General features: G+C 49.4%; 1 protein-coding gene across 4 annotated transcripts in view; it reads right to left on the bottom strand.

The window, feature by feature from the left end:
• The window catches only part of LOC108002829 (uncharacterized), a 33,795-nt gene that overhangs the window by 1,249 nt on the left and 8,725 nt on the right, over positions 1-23,821 (bottom strand). For 3 of the 4 annotated variants that reach the window (XM_017064729.3, XM_017064731.3, XM_017064730.3), the window contains exons 5-9: positions 23,632-23,717; positions 11,703-11,783; positions 3,417-4,046; positions 2,491-3,341; positions 16-2,425 (exon numbers count right to left, since the gene is read on the bottom strand). In XM_017064729.3, coding sequence (XP_016920218.2) covers positions 16-2,425; positions 2,491-3,341; positions 3,417-4,046; positions 11,703-11,783; positions 23,632-23,717 — 4,058 coding nt within the window. The remainder of the gene's footprint in view (positions 1-15; positions 2,426-2,490; positions 3,342-3,416; positions 4,047-11,702; positions 11,784-23,631; positions 23,718-23,821) is intronic. The other variant, XM_017064732.3, reaches the window with a different exon arrangement.

Raw genomic sequence — 23,821 nt, 5'->3', positions numbered from 1 at the left:
AAATTCGAATCTCACCTTCGATGATAGTTTCGACGCTCGCGGTTCGTGATTTCAATTTGCAAGACCCTTCCTCCGTCCTCGATCGAGAGACAACCAAAACAACTTCCGATCTGGGCTGCTTGAGCACCGCTATGCTCTCTCTGTGCGTGAGACCTTGCGTGCTTCTTCCGTTTATACTCAGGATCCTATCCCCTCTCTGCACACGACCATCCTTGTCGGCTATGGAATGGGCCAGAACTCGATGAATAGTGATTTCCTTGATCTCGCAATCCGCTCCACCGGCCAAAGTGATTCCAACGCTGCCGGTCGGATTCTCCTTGTGAAGCAGCACAACGATCACGTCGTGAGCACCTCGAGTTTCTTCCAGACTCGCCTCTTCGACCAACTGCGCCAATTCCTGTTGCGAGATCAAACTGGTGGTGCTCGCCAACGAACTGATACTTCCAAATTGTTCGTTGCAACATCTGTCCGTGTCCATATCGATTCCAACAGGAGACATATTCTCGTCCACGCTACTGTCCAAACTGGGAAACCGGTTATGACCAGTTCCAACGCTCTGCGCACCGGTAAAGTTTACCTCCACAGCCTTCTTCATATCCGTGACACTCACGCTTCTTCGACCGAGATTTCTCGATGTTGGAATTTTCGACAACGCCGATTTCGATTTCTCCACTTCCATCATCTCGTCCGCGCTGCTCTCGGCCAATCTTGATTTTTCCAACGTTGACGCTTTCGAGAACGATTTATGATCCTCGTTCCAATACTCGTTCAACGTGCTCGAGCTTCGTCTAATGTATCGATTGTCCCTCGACTCCCATAAAGATTTTCCCAGATTGCTCTGGCTGTTGGAGAAAACGTTGCTCTTCTCCGTTCTCGTCTCGCCGCTTTGACCTCGTGCCGACTTCGTCTCCGCCTTCGCGCCCAGGATATCCTCCAAACTCATCTGGCTCTTGGACCTAGCAAAACTTCCCTCGTCCACGTGTATCGCCGATCTAGATCTGCTCTTGGTCGTGAGTATCGTCAATAGATCGTTCTGATCCTCGGAAGGTTTGTTCGGTGGTAATGAGCCACGCGGTTGCCTCGTCAATCTGGACTCGTTTTCGTTCTCCTGGATTCGTCTACTCGGCGAGGACAGGTCGATCGAGCCGTACCGTTGTTTCTCCATTCCGACAGATTTATTATTGTTCCTCCTCTGATCGTTGTCCACGGGATCGGAGGCAGCGATGTCGACCGACTTTTTCTCCACTTTGTCGACCGGTTTCTCCTCGATCGACCTGGCCAGAGCCTTCGCCTCGGTGCGGACCCACATCTTCAAATCGTTCGAGGGCTCGATCGAGGCCTCGAACTTGGAGGGCGGCCTCGCCACGCTCGGAGCGACGCTCATCTTCAACGGCGAATCGGATCGCTCGCTCGCCTTTCGAAAGGGATCCTCCTCTCCCAACGGATCCGTCACCTCGATGTAAGCGATCTTCACCGCATCTTTCGAAACGCTATTTTTCACCCCCCGACTTTTCTGATAACCGTTCTCTTCCCCGTTTTCGCCGATCACCGACCGCCCCTTGTCGTCCGCGAACTTCCTTTGGATCAGTGGCGATCCGTTCAGATCTCTGCCGCTACGGCACCTGGCGCTCGCCAGAATGTTCTTGCGATTTATGGCTTCCACGCTCTGAGGCTTGAGCACCCTTCGGGACAGCGACTCGGCGCTCGCCTGGGAGCCCGAGGTCAGGGTCGAGGAGGTGCTGCAGTTGGTGTCGGTACTGTTCGATCGTTTCAACTGTCTCTGAGGTATTTGGGAGCCGTTTCTTTGCGACCCGTCCGCGTTCGATTCCCTCGCCTGGTTGTAGCCCCTGGTCGGGCTGTCTATGATCAGGGATCGCCGTTGGTAGTTGTTCTCCGTCGATACGTAGGATCTCTCGGACGAAATGGTGGAGCGTTCGGAGGGGACGGGGGAGGTGGGCGGGCTGAAGCCCCGGGATATGCTGCTCTGCGAGCTGCTCACGGCCGAGTCGTTGTCCGAGTCGTCGTAATCCATCCTGGCCTTCCTGTGCGCGGCTCTCGGCCTGCTGCCGCGCAATCCCTCGGGCGAGCTGGCGGTCGACGCGTACTCGAAACTGTAGTCGCTTCGCGTCGGGCTGCAAATGCTCTCCAAGCTCTTGGGAGGTTCGCAGAGCGGGGGCGCGGAGATGGGGGTGACGGGCGAGGGGGTTTTGACGGGGGCGCTGGTCGAGGAGGGGTCCTTGGACGAGGACGTGGCGTACACGGTCAGGCTCTTCCTCTTGAAGGCGGGCGAGTACTTGGAGTGTATTTGGGGAGCGGGCATCTTGAAAGAAGCCGCGCTCCTCAGAGGCACGCTGGCCGTGCTCGCGTTGCTCGCCAACGAGCTTTGCGAGCCCCACTTGTCCTGGATGCTCGCCTTTGCCAACACCTGTGGACAACGCAACGCGTTCGCTCACACATTTTCCGTTTACTCCGCGCTCGCTCCGTGCTTACCTGATGCAACAGTATCGAGTCTCGGGACTTGATTTCGGGTAGGTCGACGATGGGCGCGTCGATCGTTATCGTCTCCTTCTCGGGGATCACCAATCCCCTCAGTTTCGAGATCGACCTCTTCCTCTGCTCGATCAGCTGGTTCAAACTGTTCCTCCTCAAACTGTCCTCGGCGGGCCTCTTGAACGTGGACGCCAACGAGCTCGTCCTCGAGATCGCCAACGTCGGCGCGAGATCGGCGGCCGTCGAGGCGCGGTCCTGGTGCCCGTACGCCGACGAGGAGCCGGAGAAGCTCGTGGCGCGGGACAACGCGGCCGACGCGAGGCCCGCCTTCGTCGGGGAATTTTGACCCGAGACCGAGTAGCTGTTCGCCGCCGACTTGGGCGGCGGCGTGGATGCCTCGAAGCCGGCTCCACCTCTCGTTTTCGAGGCGCCGAACGCGTTGAACGGCGACCGTTGCCTGTTGTACCTCCTCCCCGGCTCCTGGCCGACGTTTCTCCCCGAGTCGGTCAGGTCGAACGAGCTCTGCGTCCTGTCCCCGAGGAACGAGACCCTCTCCTTCTGCCCGCAGTGCCTCTCGTCGCTGCACACGTCCTCCGTCGACTTGTACTTGGACAGCCTCCTGTTGGTCGCGGCCGCGGCGATCATGCTCGCGCTCGGGAAGAGGGGGCCGTCCAGGCTGCTTTGGGACGAGAACATAGCGATCTTGTCCCTGACGGATCGTTCGGATTTGTCGTCCTGCCTCCACAGTTCGCCGTTCGACGTGAATTTTCTGGCCGTCGAGTCCAGGAGCGGGGCGGCGTTCCTCGCCGCGTACGAGGTGGGGCAAACGGCGCGGTCGATCTTGGGCGGGCCTGTTGAAAACGAGAACAACGAATTAGGAAACACGGTTCGAGGGAAGGACACGGGGCGCGGGTGGACGATTTTACCGGTGAGCGGTAGCGGCGGGGGCGTGTCGTCCTTCTCGGCGCGACGATCCTCCTCGATGACCGCGCCAACGTCTTTGTGATAATACCCGGTGATCTCGATCCTCCTCTCCGACACGAGCACGCTCCCGTCCCCGTAGCAGCCCGCCGCAGCCGAGTACACCGACTTTTTAACCAGCTCGTCCTTCGCCTCCTCTCGAGCCAGAAGGGAGACGGTGTTGCTGCTCGCGTCCTGGCAACGAACGACGTTCTCGCGCTCGCTGCCCGCCATCTCGAGCTTCCCAACCACCTCCTGGCAGACGGGCGAGCTCTCCGCGCCCGGGACGGAGATCCTGTTCTCGGCTTGCAGAATGATGCCGGTGGCCACGTTCCCCTCCAGCAACTTGTACCCCTCGTTCACCACCATGAACGGCTCGCCCTCGTCGCACACGAGGCGCCCGTTCATCGTCGCCGTCCTCGCCGTCGCGCTCCCCGTCGTCGCGAAACGTTGCTGCTGCTGCTGCTGTTGCTGCTGCTGCTGCTGCTGCTGCCCGCTGTTCCCACCGAACTCTTGGTAGGCCGCTGGAAACTCGTCCCCGTCCGGGGGCAGCCGCTGACCGCCTCCGCAGTTGTCCATCCTACCATTTACCGTCTCTGAAACCACACGCGATCGGTTATCGCACCCCTCTCTTCGAGTCCTCTCGGACGGGTGGAAAAGTAAATTTCGAGATACGAGTTCGAGTCGATAGATTTTTGCCGATCCCCGCCTCGAGGATCCCTTTGGACTCGTTCCGGGCGAGCAGCACTGGAGTTCACGCTCTCGTGCACCCGACGAGGTGATCGGTGCCGCAACGCGTCGATATTTCGATCCACACGCGTCGTTGCTCCCGCGATCTCTCGAGCGGGAACCGTTGATCCGTTCGAGCATTTCAAATACGCGAGATTTCCAGCGCGGGAGGGGTGGGAGAAACAAGAGCTATTGCCACTACTACCACGACGCTCGAAAACGTTTTAGCCTGTTAAGCGAATTCTAACGCTTGTTGTTCTTTTTATTTTTCCTTTTTTTCTCTCCTTAACTTCAACTTGTCGTTTATCGTCTCTCCGCAGCCAATACAACCGAGATAGGAATTTCAATCTACGCAATTGAGATATTCGTAACAAGCCACGCTATATCTATATATACCGTGTTGTTATGATTCGCGTCCACTCGCGTGTTTAGACTTTTAACTCGTTATACTCGTTTCGAATCGAAGGTCGCCGAGACCAGGATCCGGAAGAGAAGGAGAATTCGTTCCAATTGCTTTCTAAGGTCAAAATATCAAACACGGAAAGAGGGAGACAGGGAGAAAGAGTGTCAGGTTTCTCCGTGAATGACACGCGAATGTTAAACGTGTATATATATATACATATATAGTTTGAAACTTTTCTAGAACAGGAGGAGAAAAGGAAGGCACGAAGATTCCTTACTCAACGCGGGCGTACATACTGTTCGAAACATGGAAACTTTTCTCGAAAGGGATTTTTGGAATGTGGAAATTTATTGTATCTTTATCGTTGACTTACTTTCACGGTTTATTATGCGGTTACCAGGGAGGGAATCGGACGTGTCCGGAGCAGATCACTCGCTCGGATCCAAGGATTTCTACATTCTAACGCGCGCACCCACTGATAAATCGCGCGTTATCCGCGCTCCAGCGCCACTCGTGTCACGCTTGGCCGCTTGGAATCGCGGAAAATGCACGAGGGAAAAGGTTCTCTCCTCTTGTCTCGGCCAAGTTTCTTTGGATTTCAATAACCAATTGATCGGCGCGTTAAATAACGAAACAAGAAAGAAGGATCGTCGCGCGTTCTTAATCGACCGGTTAATATTTGCTTGTTGGAAATACTGCGTATTACGTAGAAAGAAAAAGAAACGAACGCTTGACGAATCGTTAATTTTATCTTCGAAGATGACGAACTGCGGGAATGTTTACGCGGAAAAGATGCGCAGATATCGCCTCATCCTCCATACGATCTTTCCACATGTCTTGTTGCGTGTGAAAATTTAAAGAACGACAATCGAAGGATCAACAATCGATCCATCCTAAAGAGTAAAAATTACTTTCCAGGATAAAGGATATTCCGATATAACGTTTGAACAATTTTTCTTTTCTTTCTTTTCTTCTTTCTGGCTTAGAAACCCGCATTTTCCGGCACCCGATAATACGTCATCGATATATCCAAATACGGCTCGAACCAAAGACACCGCCTCGTTCGAAGCTTTCATTGGAAAGGCGAACGGAATTCGAAGAACTAGCGCAACGGTTCTATGCACTTTATGCATTCGAGAGTACTTTGCTCTTTCACAACTTTGCTCGGCAAAAGAAATCCAAGAAAGATCCGACCCCGAGTCGAGCGGACCCAAGCTTTAATGCAAATACACGCGTGGCATCGCGAAAGAAAAAGGCGAATAAAAATCGACGAGTGCACGTGCCACGTGCAATCAATCGGATACGTCTCTCAGAAGAGCAACTCGAATATTACATAATTCACGGATCTACGAGTTTCCCTCTTCTTGGATTTCGTTTTTCCTTCAGAGATATTCCTACCTAAAAGTACAGAATTCGAACCAACCTCCTTTTCGATCCGATGACTCCGACCAAGCTGTTCTTCAAAGCGGCGGCAACCTCCTCTTAGATATCGATCGATTGGACGCGTACGTGCCGCTCTACATCCAGAGTTGAGCCGATTAGCCGCCGACAATTTTAATCAGACGGATGGATCACGCATTCCGTCGATCGGATCTCCTCTCGCAGCCAGTTTCCAACGCTTGTGGAAATCCCACGAGAGGATCCCCGACACGCCGGATATGATTAAACACAAGCTCGACTAATTCTGGTCGGCAAAGCAAACTCCTTCCACTCCCTGCTCGCGATCCCGCGAATTACGGCGAGTACTGACCTCGACTTCGCCCGAGAACCGGGCTTCCTCCGCCATGCACCAAGCTCCCCCCGCCGCGTCAGGCTTCTCCGTGGATGACATAACGAATATCGCATCGAATATCTTCGCTTCTCGACGACGTGGACATTCACTTTGATTTTCCCTTCCAACTCGAAGCTTGGACAACTTTTCTCGAGGAGCAGGAGGAGGATTCAAGAGCAAAGGGCAAAGGGAGGTGTAAAAGGGAGGAGGACCGGTCGCTGTTACCGGCGGGAAGGCTCTCGTGAGACTGGACGACATTGCTCGTCGAGGCCAGCTTCCGTGGTTACCGCCGCGACACCGAGCGTTATACGCACCGGGAGAAGGGATAAAGCGGACGTGTCACGTTTTTCCAGATCCGCCTCGATTACGAAATCTTTCTTTTCGATGGGCCTGGATCTATACTCCGGGACGAGCAGGTTATTTTACGACCGGCGGGTTCGTTTTAGAGAACCAGCGTTTTCGAGAAAAGAAGGCCTCGCCGTTGGCAAGGTTAAGAAGATCTTGGAAAGAGGGATCTCTCGCGAGTTTCGAATTTACTCTTCATCGAATCATTTTCCATAATGAAAGCTCGTTAATTAATTAATTCTTTAAGTCTTCGAGAAGAAAGCATTTGCCAAGGAATCACACGAGGGGAATTTCAAGGGAGAACGATTTTCGATTCCTGAATTAATTAATCGGTTAATTAAGTTTAAGAAAAAGGAATATCGCGCGTTCAAAGGGAGAAGGATTTTTCTAGCGCGCATTGTTGCCGCATCTTCGAAGGATGGCGAGTCGTGGGCCAAAAAGATAGGGGGAGTCCCGAAATCATAGAACTGGCGGATTTGATATCGCCTTCTTACGCAATCCTTGCGCATTCATCGCGATGGAATGATCGATCCCAACTTCTCCTTGCGTTTCCACCTCAACGTTAACGTTCCCATTGTCGTTCTGGAATTCGTCATTCGTCACCAAATCGGTCTCGGGCGCGATAAGCAGCGATCTTCTTATTCGCGACGCGGGAATGAGTCACCAGGCTTACGTACGTACGTAGGTAAATACTCCAAGGCAAAAAGAAAAAAGCGATAAATCATCGGGCCCGAGTTGGTAGTTTCAATTGGCTAATAAATAAATATTTTTTAATCCAGAAATCGTTAAAAACAAAAGAAAATCCACGCCGATTCGCAGGAAAAAATCGATCGCCCTCCTCCGCCCAGGCCTCAGAAAAGTGGGTCGCAACTTAATACGTGGAGCCGCGTCGAAGGGTTAATATCACGTTGCAGATCTAAGGAGCGACCTCGCCTCTTGGAGGCGCGTACTCGTTTCGCCTGTTGCTCCTCGAGCCTCTATTTATATCGATTATCGGCTGCGTGATATTAATCGAGGCGTTACGAGAGTACATCTCGAAACGTTTCTTTCTTTCTTTCTCTCCAGAGGGAACTCGATGCTTTCGTTATCCGATTCCGAGGAACGTTCGGCGGCAAAGGAGGACGCTTTTTTTCCATCTCGTGCCACGCGATTCGCGATCACGTATCGGCGTCGGCTTTTCCATCCCGTCGCTCGCTTCGCGAGAAAAACGATCCTTTTTGAGATACAAAGGGAGGCGCCCCACTTCCGCTTCGTTTTCTCGGGGCAACGATTGTATCGCCTTAGGATTTCCTCGCCGCGTTTAATCGCACAGTCGAGTTACCGGTCGAGCCACCCCTCTCTCCTCCTCTCTCTCCTGAAATTTCCCTTTACGGATCGCGAAAAGAAAACAACAGCTCCCGGGACGGCCGTTGTTTCCCGCTAAATTTACTTTCGACCAGCGGCGCTGGCAACGGCCTTTCAATCGTGGCTCGCTTTCCGATCGGCCGGAGACCACACGCGAGCTCCGGTAACCGGATCCTCATTCGACGCGACCCGTTTCGAACGAGCAGCTCTGTCATTTTTCCACCGCGAAAATTACCCATGAATCGAATCTCTCGGCGTAGCGGTGTTGTCATACGAATAATCGGTCACCCGGGAAAATGGAAATGCTTCCATCTACCTCAAAATCGATCTTGAAATCGCGCGGTTTTCTACCCTTATTTTTATTTTTATTTTTCTCGGATATAGGATTAAACGGCCAATGAGAAATAGAGGAAGAATATTTTAGGAATAAGCTGTGTTATCGTTTCGATAATTAATTAGGGAGGAAAATGTTTCGATTTTATTTTAAAATCGGTCTTAAATCGCGCGGTTTTCTACCCTTATTTTTATTTTTATTTTTCTCGGATATAGGATTAAACGGCCAATGAGAAATAGAGGAAGAATATTTTAGGAATAAGCTGTGTTATCGTTTCGATAATTAATTAGGGAGGAAAATGTTTCGATTTTATTTTAAAATCGGTCTTAAATCGCGCGATTTCTTATCCTTATTTTATTTTTATTTTTCTCGGATATAGGATTAAACGGCCAATGAGAAATAGAGGAAGAATATTTTAGGAATAAGCTGTGTTATCGTTTCGATAATTAATTAGGGAGGAAAATGTTTCGATTTTATTTTAAAATCGGTCTTAAATCGCGCGATTTCTTATCCTTATTTTATTTTTATTTTTCTCGGATATTGGAATAAACGGCCAATGAGAAGAATGAGAAATAGAGGAAGAATATTTTAGGAATAAGCTGTGTTATCGTTTGGATAATTAATTAGGAAGGAAAATGTTTCGATTTTATTTTAAAATCGGTTTTAAAATCGCGCGCTTTTCTACGTTTCCTCAAATATTGGATTAAAAAATTTCGCCAATGCGAAAAATGAAGAATATTTTAGGACTAAGAAGATAATCTAAAGAAGATAATTACGGAGGAAAATGTTTCGATTTTATTTTAAAATCGGTCTTAAAATCGCGCGTTTCCTCAAATATTGAATTAAAAAATGAGGAAGAATATTTTAGAATGTTTCAATTTTAAAATCGATCTTAAAATCGTTATTTTCCTCGGATATTGGATTAAACGGCCAATGAAAAATACGAGGAAGAATATCTTAGAAATAAACGGCGTATATTATCGAATAATCAATCGGAGAAAAATGGAAAATGTTTATGTTTCGATCTATCTTAAAATCGATCTTAAAATCGCGCAGTTTCCTACGTTATTTTCTTCGGCTATTGAATTAAACGTTCGATGCGAAAAATGGAAGGAAGAATATTTTAAGAATCTGCGGCATACATTATCGGATAATCAATTGCGGAGGAAAATGTTTCGATTTTAAAATCGCGCGTTTCCCCAAATATCGAATTAAACGGCCAATGCGAAAAATGAGGAAGAATATTTTAAGAAAGCAGTGTTATCGTTATTGGATTAAACGAAAAATGCGAGAAAGAATATTTTAGGAATAAGCGGATAATCAACCAAGGAGGAAAATGTTTCGATATACTTTAAAATCGATCTTAAAATCACGCGGTTTCGTTGCTAGATTATTTTCTTCGGATACGTTGATCATATTAATCTTTCCCTCTCGAATGATGATCTCAGGCACCACTCAGGTTTGACGCGATAACTCGAGAGGTGACTCTCATTTGGATCGATGCGGCAAATATTTATTTTTGTTCGATTTTTTAAAATATCGCTTCCTAATGGAACGAATAGATTCTTAAGCTCTTCACGAATAATCTTATCTAAGCCTGGAATAATATACTGTCGAATGGTTAGATTTTTTATCTCGAATTAGATCGTGATCGAACTGTATTTTCGGTGTTGGTCGACGAGTTTGATAGTCCTGGGAATAGAAATATTATTTTCAATGTTTTCCAGCTTTGGTAACGAAATTAGTTGGGTGAATTTGATCTCTCGTTATGGAAATTATTTCTATTCGTTGAAAAATTGATGATAGAAAGAAAGAAATAATATAATGATGAAAAGAATATAGAATGAAAAATTTATCGCGATACTTGCCCTGACCGAGGATGCATCTTGGCAATTACATTAATGTTTTAAATATCGCGTGAAACGACGACTAGAGACTTTGATATTCGACAAACTTTCTCTCTTTACGCGTAAAGAAACTCACGGACCGGGTGCGGAGTTGTTGATCGACCGAGCGAAAGAACGGTTACATGGGCAAAATGCGAGGAAGAATATTTTAGCAATAAGCGGGAGAGAGAGGTTCGATCGATGTAACAAGTACGGAAAATTGTAAAGAACAGAGGGGACATTGGCATTGAAACGAGCAGTGTACATATATATACTACGCCGATGACGCACACCTCGTCCTTTTTCGCTTCGTGGGAGCGGCTCGGGAACCGAATCACACCTCGAGAATCTTATCCAATTAATTTTTTACTCGCGCTACTCGATGGCGCGTCGATCGCCGATATCCGCGTATGCGTACAACGCGAGTATATTTCGAACGGCCATCGACGCGACTCGCGTGCCCTCTGTGCCAATTTACAAAGATCCCAACGAACTCGTAGCTATCGTCCTAGAAGGAGCCCCGCAACACGTTCAACCCGCTTTACGATTCAACCGGTGATTCGATTGCTTTTTATTCGCGCTCTCTCTCTCTCTCCCTCTCTCTACGATATACGAGGCGCTTCCTCGTTTCTTTCGCTCGTGTACCGCGTATCTTCGTTCCCTTCTCGGAAATGGCGCGTGCACAGCTTCGCTTTCCTGGAAATTTCGGCGGCCCCGCTCTACTTGCCGTTCCTACTCGATAGATCCGCGGGACGATGCAATCGTGCATTAGACACCGAGCGTGTATTTCCCTTCTAATGTATCGCCGCGGTATAATATTTTATCTGGTCGGTTCGGTTCAATCGTTATGACATCCAGCTCGAACACAGGCGGCCGGCATCGTTCCTTTATCGAGTTAAATTAACAATAACCTCTTATCGCCTGTTTTTCTCCATTTTGCCCATAGCGAATCGAGCTGTGGCAGATAACGTAGGAACGCGAGAAAATACGCTGCGGTGACTAAGTTTTTACTTTCGGGGAGGGGGAACGACGAAGGCATCCCCCCTTCCCAGTTCTGCTAATTTTTGATAGTCCAGGAGGTTCGTGAAAATTGTCTTCGTTCTTTTTTTCCTTTTTCGAGCGAGAGCGATCCTCGAGGGGGGAGGAGTGGTATGCGCGGAACGAGAATGTCGTGACCGACACCACAGCCCCAGAGATAACCGTAGCAACGTTCTTCGTCCGTGGACGAGGCGTTCATTACCGGAACGAGTTCGTGACGCGTCACGAGACGTATCTCAATGCGAAGTTCGCGATCGAGGGCGAATTCTTGGGGACTTTCACCGAGCCACCACGAAGGACGGACTCTCCTCCCGCGCTTTCCTCGACTCGAGCATCACCGATTGTCACAGAAAGGAAAGAATATATATATATCTCGAGAAACCTCAACGTTTTTTCGCTTACCTGAGTGGTGATTTTCGACGGGCGGCTCCGACGATGGGAAATTCGCGCTTCGATTCGCGTCGTCTACCTCGTCATTCCGTGCTGAAAGTAAACAAGAAAGTGAGTCCGAGGGTTCTTTTTCTTTTTTCTTTTTTTTTCAAAAGCGTACGCGCGATTGCGAAACGCGCGTCCCGTGTTGGACGACGATGTTTCAATTGAGAAAAATTACCGGAACGAGAGAGAGAGAGAGAGAGAAAGAAAAAGGAAAAAAAGAAAAAACTGGCGCGCACAAAGCAGACCAATGTGATAATGAATCGAGGTAATAGGTTGGCGGCTAAGCCGGGCACAGCTGCACGATTGACTCTCGTTGACCCCCTCCCGTTTATTAAACATCGGGGATACACGCGTGCTGTACGCAAACCCGGCGGCCCTTTCTCGAACTGCTATTTCCGTATGCGAGCCACCATCATCACGCTTCATTCACCGACAAAACGAAATAACAGGCGCAACAACAGGCTACTCTGGTTTCTTTCCCGTGACCTTGATCGCTTAATCAACGTCTCCTCCCACGAGCCAATCCTTTCCACCTCCTTCCCATTCTTCTTATTATTATTAATTAATCCTCTTCTCGCGCCATCCTTTCTCTCTCGATATTCGGACGGAAATCTCTTTTTCGGGTCTCGAAAAGGGTCTCGAAAGAGAGAGCCGCTTTCGATCGAATTAAGCCAGAGACGTAGTTCTCGGCTGACGCGTTCCTCTCGGCTGCGAGGAAATATTTTTTGCGGCGCGAGCAGATTTAAGGCGAGAGCGATATCGTCCGGTTTACGAGTTGTTGCGGTGCGTCGTAAACCTGAGATGGCGCGGTACCAGCTCCGCGTTATGATTCAAGCTTGTAGCCTAATCGACCGTTAAAATTCCATGTCCGTTTCAATTTTACGGACACTTTAGTTCTAAGCCTAAGGAGGAGGGGGAAGAGGAGGAAGTTTCATCCGCTGGTAAAATTTCGCAAAAATCTCTCTCTCCCTTTCTCTCTCTCTTATGGAGACGGCACGGTTATTTGTACGTGTTTTACGTGTTTGCGTAACGATGATTAAGACGAGTGGTTTTTATTCCTCCTTTTTTTTTTTTAACACGAACGGATCGAACGAACGGGAAGAGAAACTCGACGAAAGGCCTGGGCGGGAAGTTGACATTAAGGGGTTCGAGAAAGAGGGAACGGAGAAAGGGAACGAAGCTCGACGGTGGTGGAGTGGAGTGGCGGGAAACAGGAAGAAGAAGGAAGGCCGGGCAGTAAAGTGAGCGAGCGAGAGGGAGCTGGAAGGAGTGGAAAGAGAGAAAAGAGAGCAAGGAAAAATAAGAAGAGTGGTTCTCCTCTGCGAGAGGTTGGGAGCGGGTGGCCTTGAGCAGGTCATCACCTCCGGCTGCGGTGCCGATGCCGCCCGAGCTGGACCATCTTAACTTCTTCTTCTTCTTCTTCTTCTTCTTCTTCGTCCTCTTCGATCCTCCTCTCCTCATCGCCTACGTCCTTCTCCTTTCTCCTTCGCCCCCTCTCTCCCTTCTCTCCCCACACTTTTCCACGAACCTCCTCCTCCTCTACCGTGCGGTGCATGGAACAATCCTGCCGAGCTGCTCAACCGCGTCTTTCCTCCTCTCGCGAGCGAACAATTCTCCTCTCATCGGGGGATCGCGTCTACGGAAGATCGTAGAAAAATTGACGACGAATTCGTGGCCGATTCTCGGCCTCGATGCAGGCGCCACGCTCGCGAGTCGAATGTGGCGAGGACGGCGCGCGGTGCGGTGGTGAAAAGGGAGGGGAGGGGATGGCGCAAATCGAGTTTGACAAAGTGGATCAGCGGGGCCGGCCTTTGAAACACGTAATAAAGCCGGACGCGTAAAAATCTCGACGACGTAACGATTTCAACGCCCATTCTTGACCGTCCTTCGTTTACGTTTTCTTTTCTTTCTTCTTTTCGGTGATTTTTATCCACTCCACTTCGAAAATATCTCGCCGCGATTGCCAGGGGACGAATCGACGAAGTGGATTCCCCTCCTCCCCTCTCGTAATGATCGACGCGTGGCGGTGTACGCTCGAAGGTGTACGAAATTGTTGCTCGGCAAAAATCGAACGGACTCGGCTCTTCGTGAGTCGAGTTAAGTGAATAAGAAAGATAAACATAATAATTACGGTAAATTGGTGGCTGCCGCTGAAAACGGCGCGTTGAGAAAGAGAGAGAGAGAGAGAAGGGGGGCGCCCGATCACGATCCAAATGAGCTTAAATCGACGTATCACGACGCGATCCGTGTTGCTTTTAAGAGTCGAAAATGTGCGAAAGTCAAAAGCTAAGCGTAACGTGGGATTCTTTAATCGTTAAAAAGAGAGTGGTTCCAAGCGAAGTGGTTTTTGACGTGGAAATTGACCGAGGGACATCCTTCTGATCTAAATTCGATCGTTGATCGGTTTCGGATTTAAGAGAGGGCGAAGTTAATCGAATCAATCGCAGCGAAGGATGATCAAAAGCAGCGAATTGTATCGTAACGTAGATTTTTCCAAGTTTATAACAACCTTTCTCTTACTCTCTTTTTCCTTTTTAATCACATTAGAGCAATCGATGGCTTCGGTCGATTCAGCCTCGACCTGGTAATCCCCGATTCTTTTCGAACACGCTTCGTCCCTGCTGTACAACCAATAATACTTGAAACGTGAATTTCGCACGACGAAAGAGACTACATCATTCGATCGTACGAAAGATAACACCGGGACGAAATTCTTCGCGATCTTCCAGTACATCTATTCTCGATCGGGCCTTCTCGAGGGGATAATCGCGTGCACGCGATGCACATCCACAGCTCGTACGAGCCCCTACGATGAAATAATAAACGCTCTCACGATCGTTCGCGCCGCTGCAACAGAGTGTATCTCGCGGGTTACAACCAGGAGCAACGAGTAGTTGGCGCCTGCCCGATAAACCTCCTCCTCCTCCTCTCGACAGCGCATCGCCGCGTGTCGTGTGGAAATTTAATACGTACGTGCATCACAGAGTGTGCCGCGTGCACGCGGAGATGCACTCGATGAATGAACTAATTGTAACCGATTCCATCTCTCGCCCTCTTCTTCTCCTCCGCTCTTTGCCATCGCGAAATCGAATATTATTTCTTAATGAGAGAGAGAGAGAGTGAAGCGTCCGATTTCTCCAAGAGACAACGAACGAGACGACGCTGTAAATAGTTGGAGGCAGGTGTAGCCCATCTGCAGTGTCAGCTGCCAGGGAAGCCCTTGGCGTCCTCTACCCTTGAAACTCACGAAGAATATCACGGGCGAGAGTGCGAGCGAGCGAGCGGCAGCTGTCTTTTCTGTGGGTGGTTAAGTGAAAGTGCAGCCTCGAGGTCGCTGCGGCCGACAAATTGAATTTTTGTAACCTCATCCTCCATCTGGTCGAGGAAAAAAGTCGGACGCGATTTCACACCGCCGAAACTCGCGCCTACGTTCCCTCGAATCCGAACGAAAATCCCTCGAAACGGATCCAAGAATTTTCGTTCCCTTTCGATTTCGTACAGTTACGGAGCGACCCATTTTCTCGTCCCTCCGTGCTTTTTACGCGGATGGAAACGCTCCGGGGGAGGAATCTTTTTTTACCCGCGAAGCTGCGCGCCACATTCCCCTCTGAAATACCACGTTCACAAATATCACGAATAACTCTAATCTTCGATCCCGAAAGATTCTATCCGAAAGCGGTTTCCCTCTTAACGGTGTCACAATAAAAATAAGAATTTTTATTGTGGCACCGACGATGACGCGATCGGTTTCTGAGTCAGACACGAATTATTCGCCGATAGCCAATGATTCATTCCGATTACGCGAAACACCAGACTCCGAGAATCCCGCTTTTACGTACGATCCGTCGAAATTGGCGTAGTCGCTCGGTCCTGGCTTTTTTCTCGTTCGTTGAAAAATTTTCAAGAAAATATTTTTCTACGAACCTAAAGATTGCAACGAAACGCTTTTGCGCATCTTTTTTTAGCCTCCGTTGTTAGCACCGATACGCGAGTTTCTAAACGCGATTCCACTTTCGACGACACCGGTTGAATAAATACGAGAAAATCGAGACGAAGCGAGCAAGTAAATATTTAAATACCTTTTCAGTCCACGAATCGAGCGGTTTCCGTGGAACATTGGCTGGTTGCTCGGCCAGAGTAACACGATCCCCTTGGATCCCTCGCAAGCTTTTAATATCTCTTCTCTCCGCTTCTTTCTTTCCAAGTTTCCGAGAAAATTCCTCGCCGGATTCAACTCAACTTTTCGTTACGCGATCACACGATTCATAATTCTCGCGTTTCGTCAAATTATTCGCCACAACTGTCGTCGGTGTCAATATTTTCAACTCGAGCTCGGAATACAATACGAGTTTTGTTTACAATCCGAGGAAATAATGAAAATTTCACCACGAGATTTGTAGATGTTTGTAAGCCCGACGGGATAAGTCGATCTTTTCCGAGAACCCGCGAACGATCGCGATTGAATTGAAAATTTATCACACGGTCGAACGAGAGAGTGATGTAACATAAAGCAAGGAGGGAGAGAGAGAGAGAGAGAGGAACCAAGGAAACAAAGGGGAAATTGGAAAAATATTTTGACAAGTGTAGAGGAGAGAAGGCAGAGACCGACCGGACGAGGGCCCTCGGAACGTTTTGACTCGGAGCGTCGAGAAGAGACTGGCGAACGCCTTTCTGCCTCTCTGCCTGGGACATCGTTGGGCATCCCTTTCCACCAATGACGAGGCTTCCTTACTGGTCTCACGGAGAGACCGAGGTACCTTTACTCTTGATAGGTTACCTTCGAGTTAACTCGATAGGATCGTAAACGTGGGCTTGCATATAAATCACTCTTTCGATCTTTGAAAGTCGCAAAGATTTTTGGACGAATCTCGGTAACGGAGTCGAACCGAACATCTCTTCCAGAATCCCGGAAGTAACGCGTTATTTCTTCGAAACGTGAATCTTCGTGCTGTGTGATTACGCATATTAAATGACGCGCGTTCTCGTCATGTTAAAAATACGCGTTGGAGAAGCAAATTGTTCGCGATCCCTTCCGTTGTTCAAATCTTAGAAAAGGCAGGAAAAGTGTATTCCTTCGATCGAAATGAAACGTAGGAAAAAAAAAAACAGGTATCGAATTTGATTAAAATTCAAATAACACGGTAAACGATGTTCGATGAGCGTATCGGATGACCAATAAGATGCCAGACCGCAAGAGACGAGAGACAGATGCGCGCAGATGATATCGATCTACCGCGATAGATCGATGCCCCGAAACAATTATTATTGTCAGTCGAGACGGACGTGCGATATCTAGACGCGGGTCAAGAGTGCATCGGACCGATTTGAAGTAAACGTACTATCTTCACGTACGAATAACTACGGAGAAAAGCGATCGATTCTTTTCATTGGGATGCGTTATTGTCCACGATCGAGCGCGAGATCGAAGGTCGATAATTCATTTCGATAGCCGAGAGGCATCGCGCGCGCACAATGCCGTAGCTCGCGCGCTCGTCGAAAAAAAGCTAATTCGAGTTACGTGATCTTTCCGACCTCGTCTGCCTCGTCGTTCGTTGATCGTGCGTGACCCGTGCTTTCTTCCTTTTCGCGATGAAACGCGACTCTCCTTATCGCAAGTTTCATCTTCACCGTGTCGCGATTTTCGAGAGAACCGACAATTTAACCTTACTAAACTCGGGGAACCAAACTGTCGTTACGTAACGTTCACGTTGACGTACCGGTTAAAGTTTCAGAGTAAGTACATTCTCGTTTGCAGATTTTCTCGATGAAACGCTACTTACGTCTCTTGTCGTACGTTTTATCCGCAAAGTCTCACTTTCGGAAAGTTTTGGTCGCTTAACCTTACTTACCGAGTCCGAGAACAAGTAGCGCTCCTATGTCAACATTCGAATCGACGTTTCGGTTCGGTTATTTTCTGCGAATCTTTCCGCGACGTGCAAGTGTGTATCGTGTTGCGATTAGCAAAGAACGTTTCGAAGAGAGATGCCGGAGGTTGATTTAAAAATATCGAAATATCGAAACTTCGAAAACAGTGATTTTACTCGGGCTTTTTCTACGATGGCGAGAAACTTACAAGGCAACATACTTACAATAATGTATTATTCAACCAGTGCGATTCTTGGCCACGTGAACGAGGAATTTTGAGGACCTACCGATATACGCAACGACGTTACCGAGTTGACATCGTGACGCGGAATGTTTCACAGGTATGTACGTGTAATACTTTAACCTTGTATGCGTCTCGAGTTATAATTTCGCGTTGTCGATGCACATGGTTCATAAATGTTTCATGACGCTAGGATTGAATAGAATCGTCTTACAACTACGTTTCGGAAAGTCATGGATATATTCGCGGATCTCGATTAGCATGAGATTGTTTGAACTGGAATGACAAAGAGATACGCGAATATCTCCGATCTTTGTTCTCGCTGTATCGATTTATTATTCTCGTTTCTCGTCTCGGGGAAACGTAAATTTTCTTCTTACGCGTATCGATGCGAATAAAACTCGGGAAATTCTGATCTCGCGATATTCACTCGTCGACAAATTCGTTAAATTTTGACTCGGTCGGTAAACGGTTTTCCTTCAATTTTACGTTCCACGACCGTCGCTCGAAGAAAGAGAAGGTCGAAGAATCCCGAAGATATAGAAAAACCGTCTCGTTTCCGTCGACCGTGGAGCAAGGATCGTTCGCCGCGTAACTTTCGTCGAAACATCTCGGATGTAATTAGGGATCGGGAATGAGCAGCGACCTTGTCCAGGCAAGATGTCGTCCGCATTCACGATCGTCCATCGATCGTCCCCACGGGGCCACGAGGAGGAGGGCGAACGTCTCGATTTCTTGCGTCGCGTTGCTTTCCTCGTTTGCGCGGATTCTTCATTCCCATCACGGGATCCCCGGTTAAAAACAAATCCTCTCGATTTGGGAAGCGAGCAGCGACGAGGTAGGTAGGGGCAAGAAGCGCCCTCGGGTGGATTTGAGCGTCACTGACGAGTGTTTCGCCATAAGGCGACCGGAGTCGAGTAGCCGGTAAAAAAGAAGTTAGTCGGCCTTTGAGGGCTCGAATTTCCTTCGAGTTCGAGCGTGCTATTTGGGCTCCGTGTTGCGCTTGAAAGCGAAGCTGATTACGAGCGTCGTTATATCGTTTTACCGCGCGTTTCGCTTCTCTTTAGATTTTACGGTCCGCATTACGAGACATTTGGAATCCCTTCTGGCCTTTATTTTTTTTTCCTCAGTTCCGATGCTACTTTATTCGCGAATACCCGCACGCATCGTACGTGATATACGGCACGACGTTTGTAAAGGAAACGCAAAGTGCTTATTCGTGTATTCCTCTCCTTTGTTCACGAACGGATTTCGCGCAAGGTTACGCGAGAGAAGGCGAGCGCGATTGAGTTTTCACGTTATGCGGTAACACGTAACGTGTACGAATTACCGCTAGCCGGGATGCATTTGCATGCACGACACGGGGCTTGCTCCGATATCCCTGACAATGACGAACGTGACGCAAATGACAGATGCATACTTGTAAAAGCCTGCTCATTGTCACGCAACGTGTACAGCGGTTTAAATCGTATCCAGAGTTTTGCAGTTGTCGAGCGGTTCGACGGGGCCGAACAATCGGAAACGTGTTGGTTAACGGATTCGAATTATCCGTTTTGAAATCGGTGTTCGGTGTCGATCGTAAATTCGATCGGCGATCCTTTACAAATTCAAATCCTCTCGTGGCAAGGAGAAATACCTGGGAGAATCTCTGCCGCGAATCGCCGTTCAAATTCGAACTCGAGTTGGAGGAGGGGGAGGTGGAAAACAGGCGAGTGGCGGCGGCTCAAAGGGGAGAGACGCGCGGTTGATTAGTCGGGGCGAAAGAATGTCGAGCGCGCAGAGTGGCGCGTGGGAAAGCGGAGAAGCGCCTCGAAACGGAAAAATCTCGTCGCGTTGCGTTCGAGACACGCTCGAGCGAGGAAACGGTTGAAAAGGAAAGTCCGGCCGATAATTCGCCCGTTCCGCTCGAATATGCAGGCGGAGCTAGGAACCGCTGCTCCTAGGATCCCGACACGGTGGTCGCGCTCTGGAGGACGCTCGCGACAAAAAAGAAACCGGTCGAGCTTCTTCCGTTTCGCGAACATGGGGAGCACGGTAGGAGTTGAAACTTGGCGCGAGCAGCTCTATAAATGCAGCAGGGAAAGGGAAGAGAGGAGAAGCCGGACCTCTGCTATCTTGGCGGAATGCGAGAATCTGCGCGGCCTCTGCACCAATTCCTCCTCCTCCCCCTCCTCTTCTCCCAGAGAAGGAGCCCTCTTCCAATTAGAGCCACCACGTCCAGTCGAACGGGATCTCCGCGAACGAGATCCCATCGTATATATATATATATATAAAACCTCCGTTTATCCGAGATAACAAACAAAGCTGTTACAGACGCGAAATAAATATCGTTACGTTTATCCGAGGTCAGATCGAAGGCGCGAACGAGCCCGCGATCGCGTGTGTATCGCTTCGATCGGCCAACCAATCATTTTTCCACGCCGATAAAGCGTTCGGGCGAAGGTTATCGGCGATAACTCGTCGTCCTCGCGAGCAAAAGAGACCGATCTTTCCCCGACTCGTCGCCGCTGCGGAGGACATTCCGAGAAATAATCGCGGTTGTTCCGGATTCCAAATCGAAACCGCGCGTTTTCCAAGAAACTCGCCCCCCTTCCCTTCCCTCCGAAAATTTAACTACGAATTTTCACGCGCGTCGCTTCGACGCGCGCGTGGCGTCGGATCAGTATGCGCGCGGGAAGTGTGCGGTGAACACCTGTGGCGCACGAGGTGTTGCCGATGACTGTACGAGGCCGCCACGCGTCGATCGTGCATTCAGTTTCAAAGAGAGGCCCGTGTCCCACTCCGTCGCCCATACTAATTGGATCGTGCACGGTGTTTGGAAGCGTCCCGTTCGCTCGCACGATGGATGAAAATAGAGACGACCGCGGTATATTATACCTGTTATTCCCGTCGATCGATCAAGTTAATAGTCGCGTTCTTCCAGGCCGCGTGTTTGCGCGAGTACGTACGAGTTATCGAAGGTGATCGAATCGAATCGATGTCGGCGCTCGACCTTCCGGGTTGGACCCCCGATCCGTTGGAATGTCGTCGCTCATGTCGACGCACGGATCCTTTCCAACGCAGTGACGAGTGCCATTCCCCCCCCCTCGCCACGCTGAATTCCTCGCTTATCTGTCGTGCACGCCGTATTTCCGGGATGGATCCGCGGCTTCTTCGAAACGAGCTTGGTTTTTCTTTTCCGATTTATGTGGACGCTCTCGCGAAATATCGAGATAAAAGGTCGTCGTAAAAGCGTGTTCGGTCGGGAGAAAAATAAAAATAGGGGGGATATTTTGGACGTAATCCCGTCTCTCGGGATTATGCGGTTACGAACAACGATCGCTTCGACTAAACGGTTTTTGAAGCCGATGGAGACGACGAACCGGTTTCCTCGGATCGAGGGAGAAAGAGAGAGAGAGAGACATCCTGCTCGAGGAGCTCGTCCATCGCGGGTAACGTGATTTATCGGCAGCGAGGGGCGCGATAAATAAAAGCGAACGATCTAATTTGAGTTCCGTGGAAAGAAGGGAATCGGCTGGACTTGGACATCGATCATCCTATCTCACTTTAATAACTCTCCGTCGCGCTTTCCTCGAATCGTCGACTCGACTAATTCCTGATTCCCCCTACGAGGTAGTTTTAAATCGATACGCTCTAACCTTTCAACCTTCGTTCTCAACCACCGCATCGAGATGTTATCAACGCGCAAGAGTGAGAGTAAACTCGAGAAAGAATTCTCTCGTTCGTGTGGACGCGTTTATCGAAACTCGGGTCGATCGTGGGGGATCGCGATGCGTTCGATCGGGAGCGAGGCTGAAGTGAAAGATCTCGAAAAGGAAGGCGATTAGGGGGGAATGGGGGACCTTGAGCGCGGTCAGCCACTGCTCGAGAGAAACGAGACGGGGCCGCCGGTATGCGCGACCGCCATATTGTTGTGACTACCGTGCTGCGGACCAACCACCCGCAACTACAACAACAACGACGACGATCCCTCCCCCTTAAAGGTCCACCTGATGTCTCTTCTTCCATCCTCGACCGGTTATTTCTTCATCTCTCTCGATCGATTAACGATTTCGTTCGAGAAATCGGCGGGCGAAAGAGATTTCGGGGGGATTTGGAGGATGCGTTTGGACGGAAAGTGTTTAAGGAGCGGCAAGGAAGGAAGGAAGGAACGGAGGTGGAACGTCAATGCGGATCTCGAGTCCTGTTTCTGTAAATACGAAAGGCGAAAAGGCCTCGAGTCGAGAGTAATGCAGCTCGGCCGAGTTTGTACGTAGGTTTTATCCCCGACGTTAAAGTCGTAAAATCTCGAATTTAATAGGATTCTAAAAGGCCGGGCTCTTAGTTAGCTGTTAAGCAAACTAGCTACCTCCTGGCTACATCCCCCCCTCCCCCCTCCCCGGCATACCTTCGCCTCGCCTTTGCTTTGCCCGACTGCTTCTCGAGTCATTCTTTAACGGTTCCGTTTCTCACACCCACCGGACAACACAACTTTCGGGGAGTGGTGATCGAAACGAGTTTTCCTCTTTTCTTTTCCCTCCTCCGTTTCGAAATTTTATTCAACGAATGTTATGAAAACGATAGATTTCGGTCTTCTCCTCCAACTACGAAAGACACTTAGAAGCATCCCAATCCATCTAATCCAACTACTAAAATAAGTACTTGGACGAGCGACATTCTTCGAGACATTGGACGAAAACCGTGGACGCGTACGAGCAATAAACGCGGCGAGTGCAAATGATCGCGCGTACGCCCACGGTAATCGACATCCGGCTGCACAGAGCCTGGCAATTACCGCGCGTGCGCGGCTTTTCCACGATAGGGGGCGTTGGATTGAAAGCACCGTAGCAGGCTCGTAGCGGAGCAGCACGCGCTCCGAACGTGATTATAAATAATTCGCGTAAGACAAATAAACGAATAAATAAAACTGTTCTTCGTAATAAAGTGAAACAAATGGATTGTGGTATCGACTTCGAAAGGGATTCGAAATGAATTCCGGATCGAGTGGGGAGAGACGGAGAGAGAGAGAAAGAGATGTTTGATTTCCCACGTAGGCCCGCTATCCATCTTTGGCGGACAATGAGCGGTAGCGCGGATCCGCACGGCGCGAATTCCTCGCGTCGAGGGTGCGCCTCGAGAGGCGAACGAACCAACGAACACGCCTTTGTCTCCGTTCGAGCCGCCGCCTCCGTTTCCAGCGCTCGGTTCTCGGCGAAACCGGAGAACCTTAGCGGCGCGTAACGCACCGAGAGATTTAGCGGGTAACCTTTATGAAGCGCGACCGGGGAAGGGTTGCGGCGCGTGGGCGTGCGCGCGCTCTCTCCACGCTCCGAATTCCTTCGTTTCCTCTTCTCTCTCCGTGCTCTTGCTCTCTCCGATCCACGGCCCGAGCCGGTTTCGATTCTCGAGGATACCAAAATCCGAACAAGGAATCGAGGAGGAATCGATGGAATAAAATTATTTTGGCTATAATAATTACGGCTCGTTCGATAATGAATCGGTCGAAGCGACGAACCTACTGATAGATTACCGAAAATTAATCGGTATGGAGAAAAGCTCGATCTGATCAATCGTCGCGTTAATCACTTTGTTTTTTAACGTCAATATGTTTCGTATATATCGAATATTAATTACGTGGCTCGATGAGCGAATAGAAATGGGAGGAAACGTTCGAGTGTAACAGAAGGTTAAATTCCTGGGGGCCAGGTAAGTAGCGATCGTTTGCATCGACCTCGAACCATCGAGTTATAATTCGCCGAGCGTGTTATATCGTTTACGGCAGATGAATAACGAAGACACGATCGTACTCACCATTTGCATCGAACGCGTCTTCCTTGCCCGCCGATTCCGTTTTCCCCTGCGCCTCGATCGCCTCGCTCTCGGCCGCCTCTTTGTTCCTTCGCAACAAAAAGCACAAACGGTTAAACGGAATATCTGCGGATAACGTTTCTTCCTTATACACGCGACAATCACGCAGTTGGAGATTAAACACTCGATTCGT

Source organism: Apis cerana, linkage group LG2 (genome assembly GCF_029169275.1).
Source record: "Apis cerana isolate GH-2021 linkage group LG2, AcerK_1.0, whole genome shotgun sequence".
Taxonomy (NCBI): Eukaryota; Metazoa; Arthropoda; class Insecta; order Hymenoptera; family Apidae; genus Apis; species Apis cerana.
Note: the sequence above shows the minus strand (reverse complement) of the source record. Positions and strands in the feature narration are given on the sequence as shown.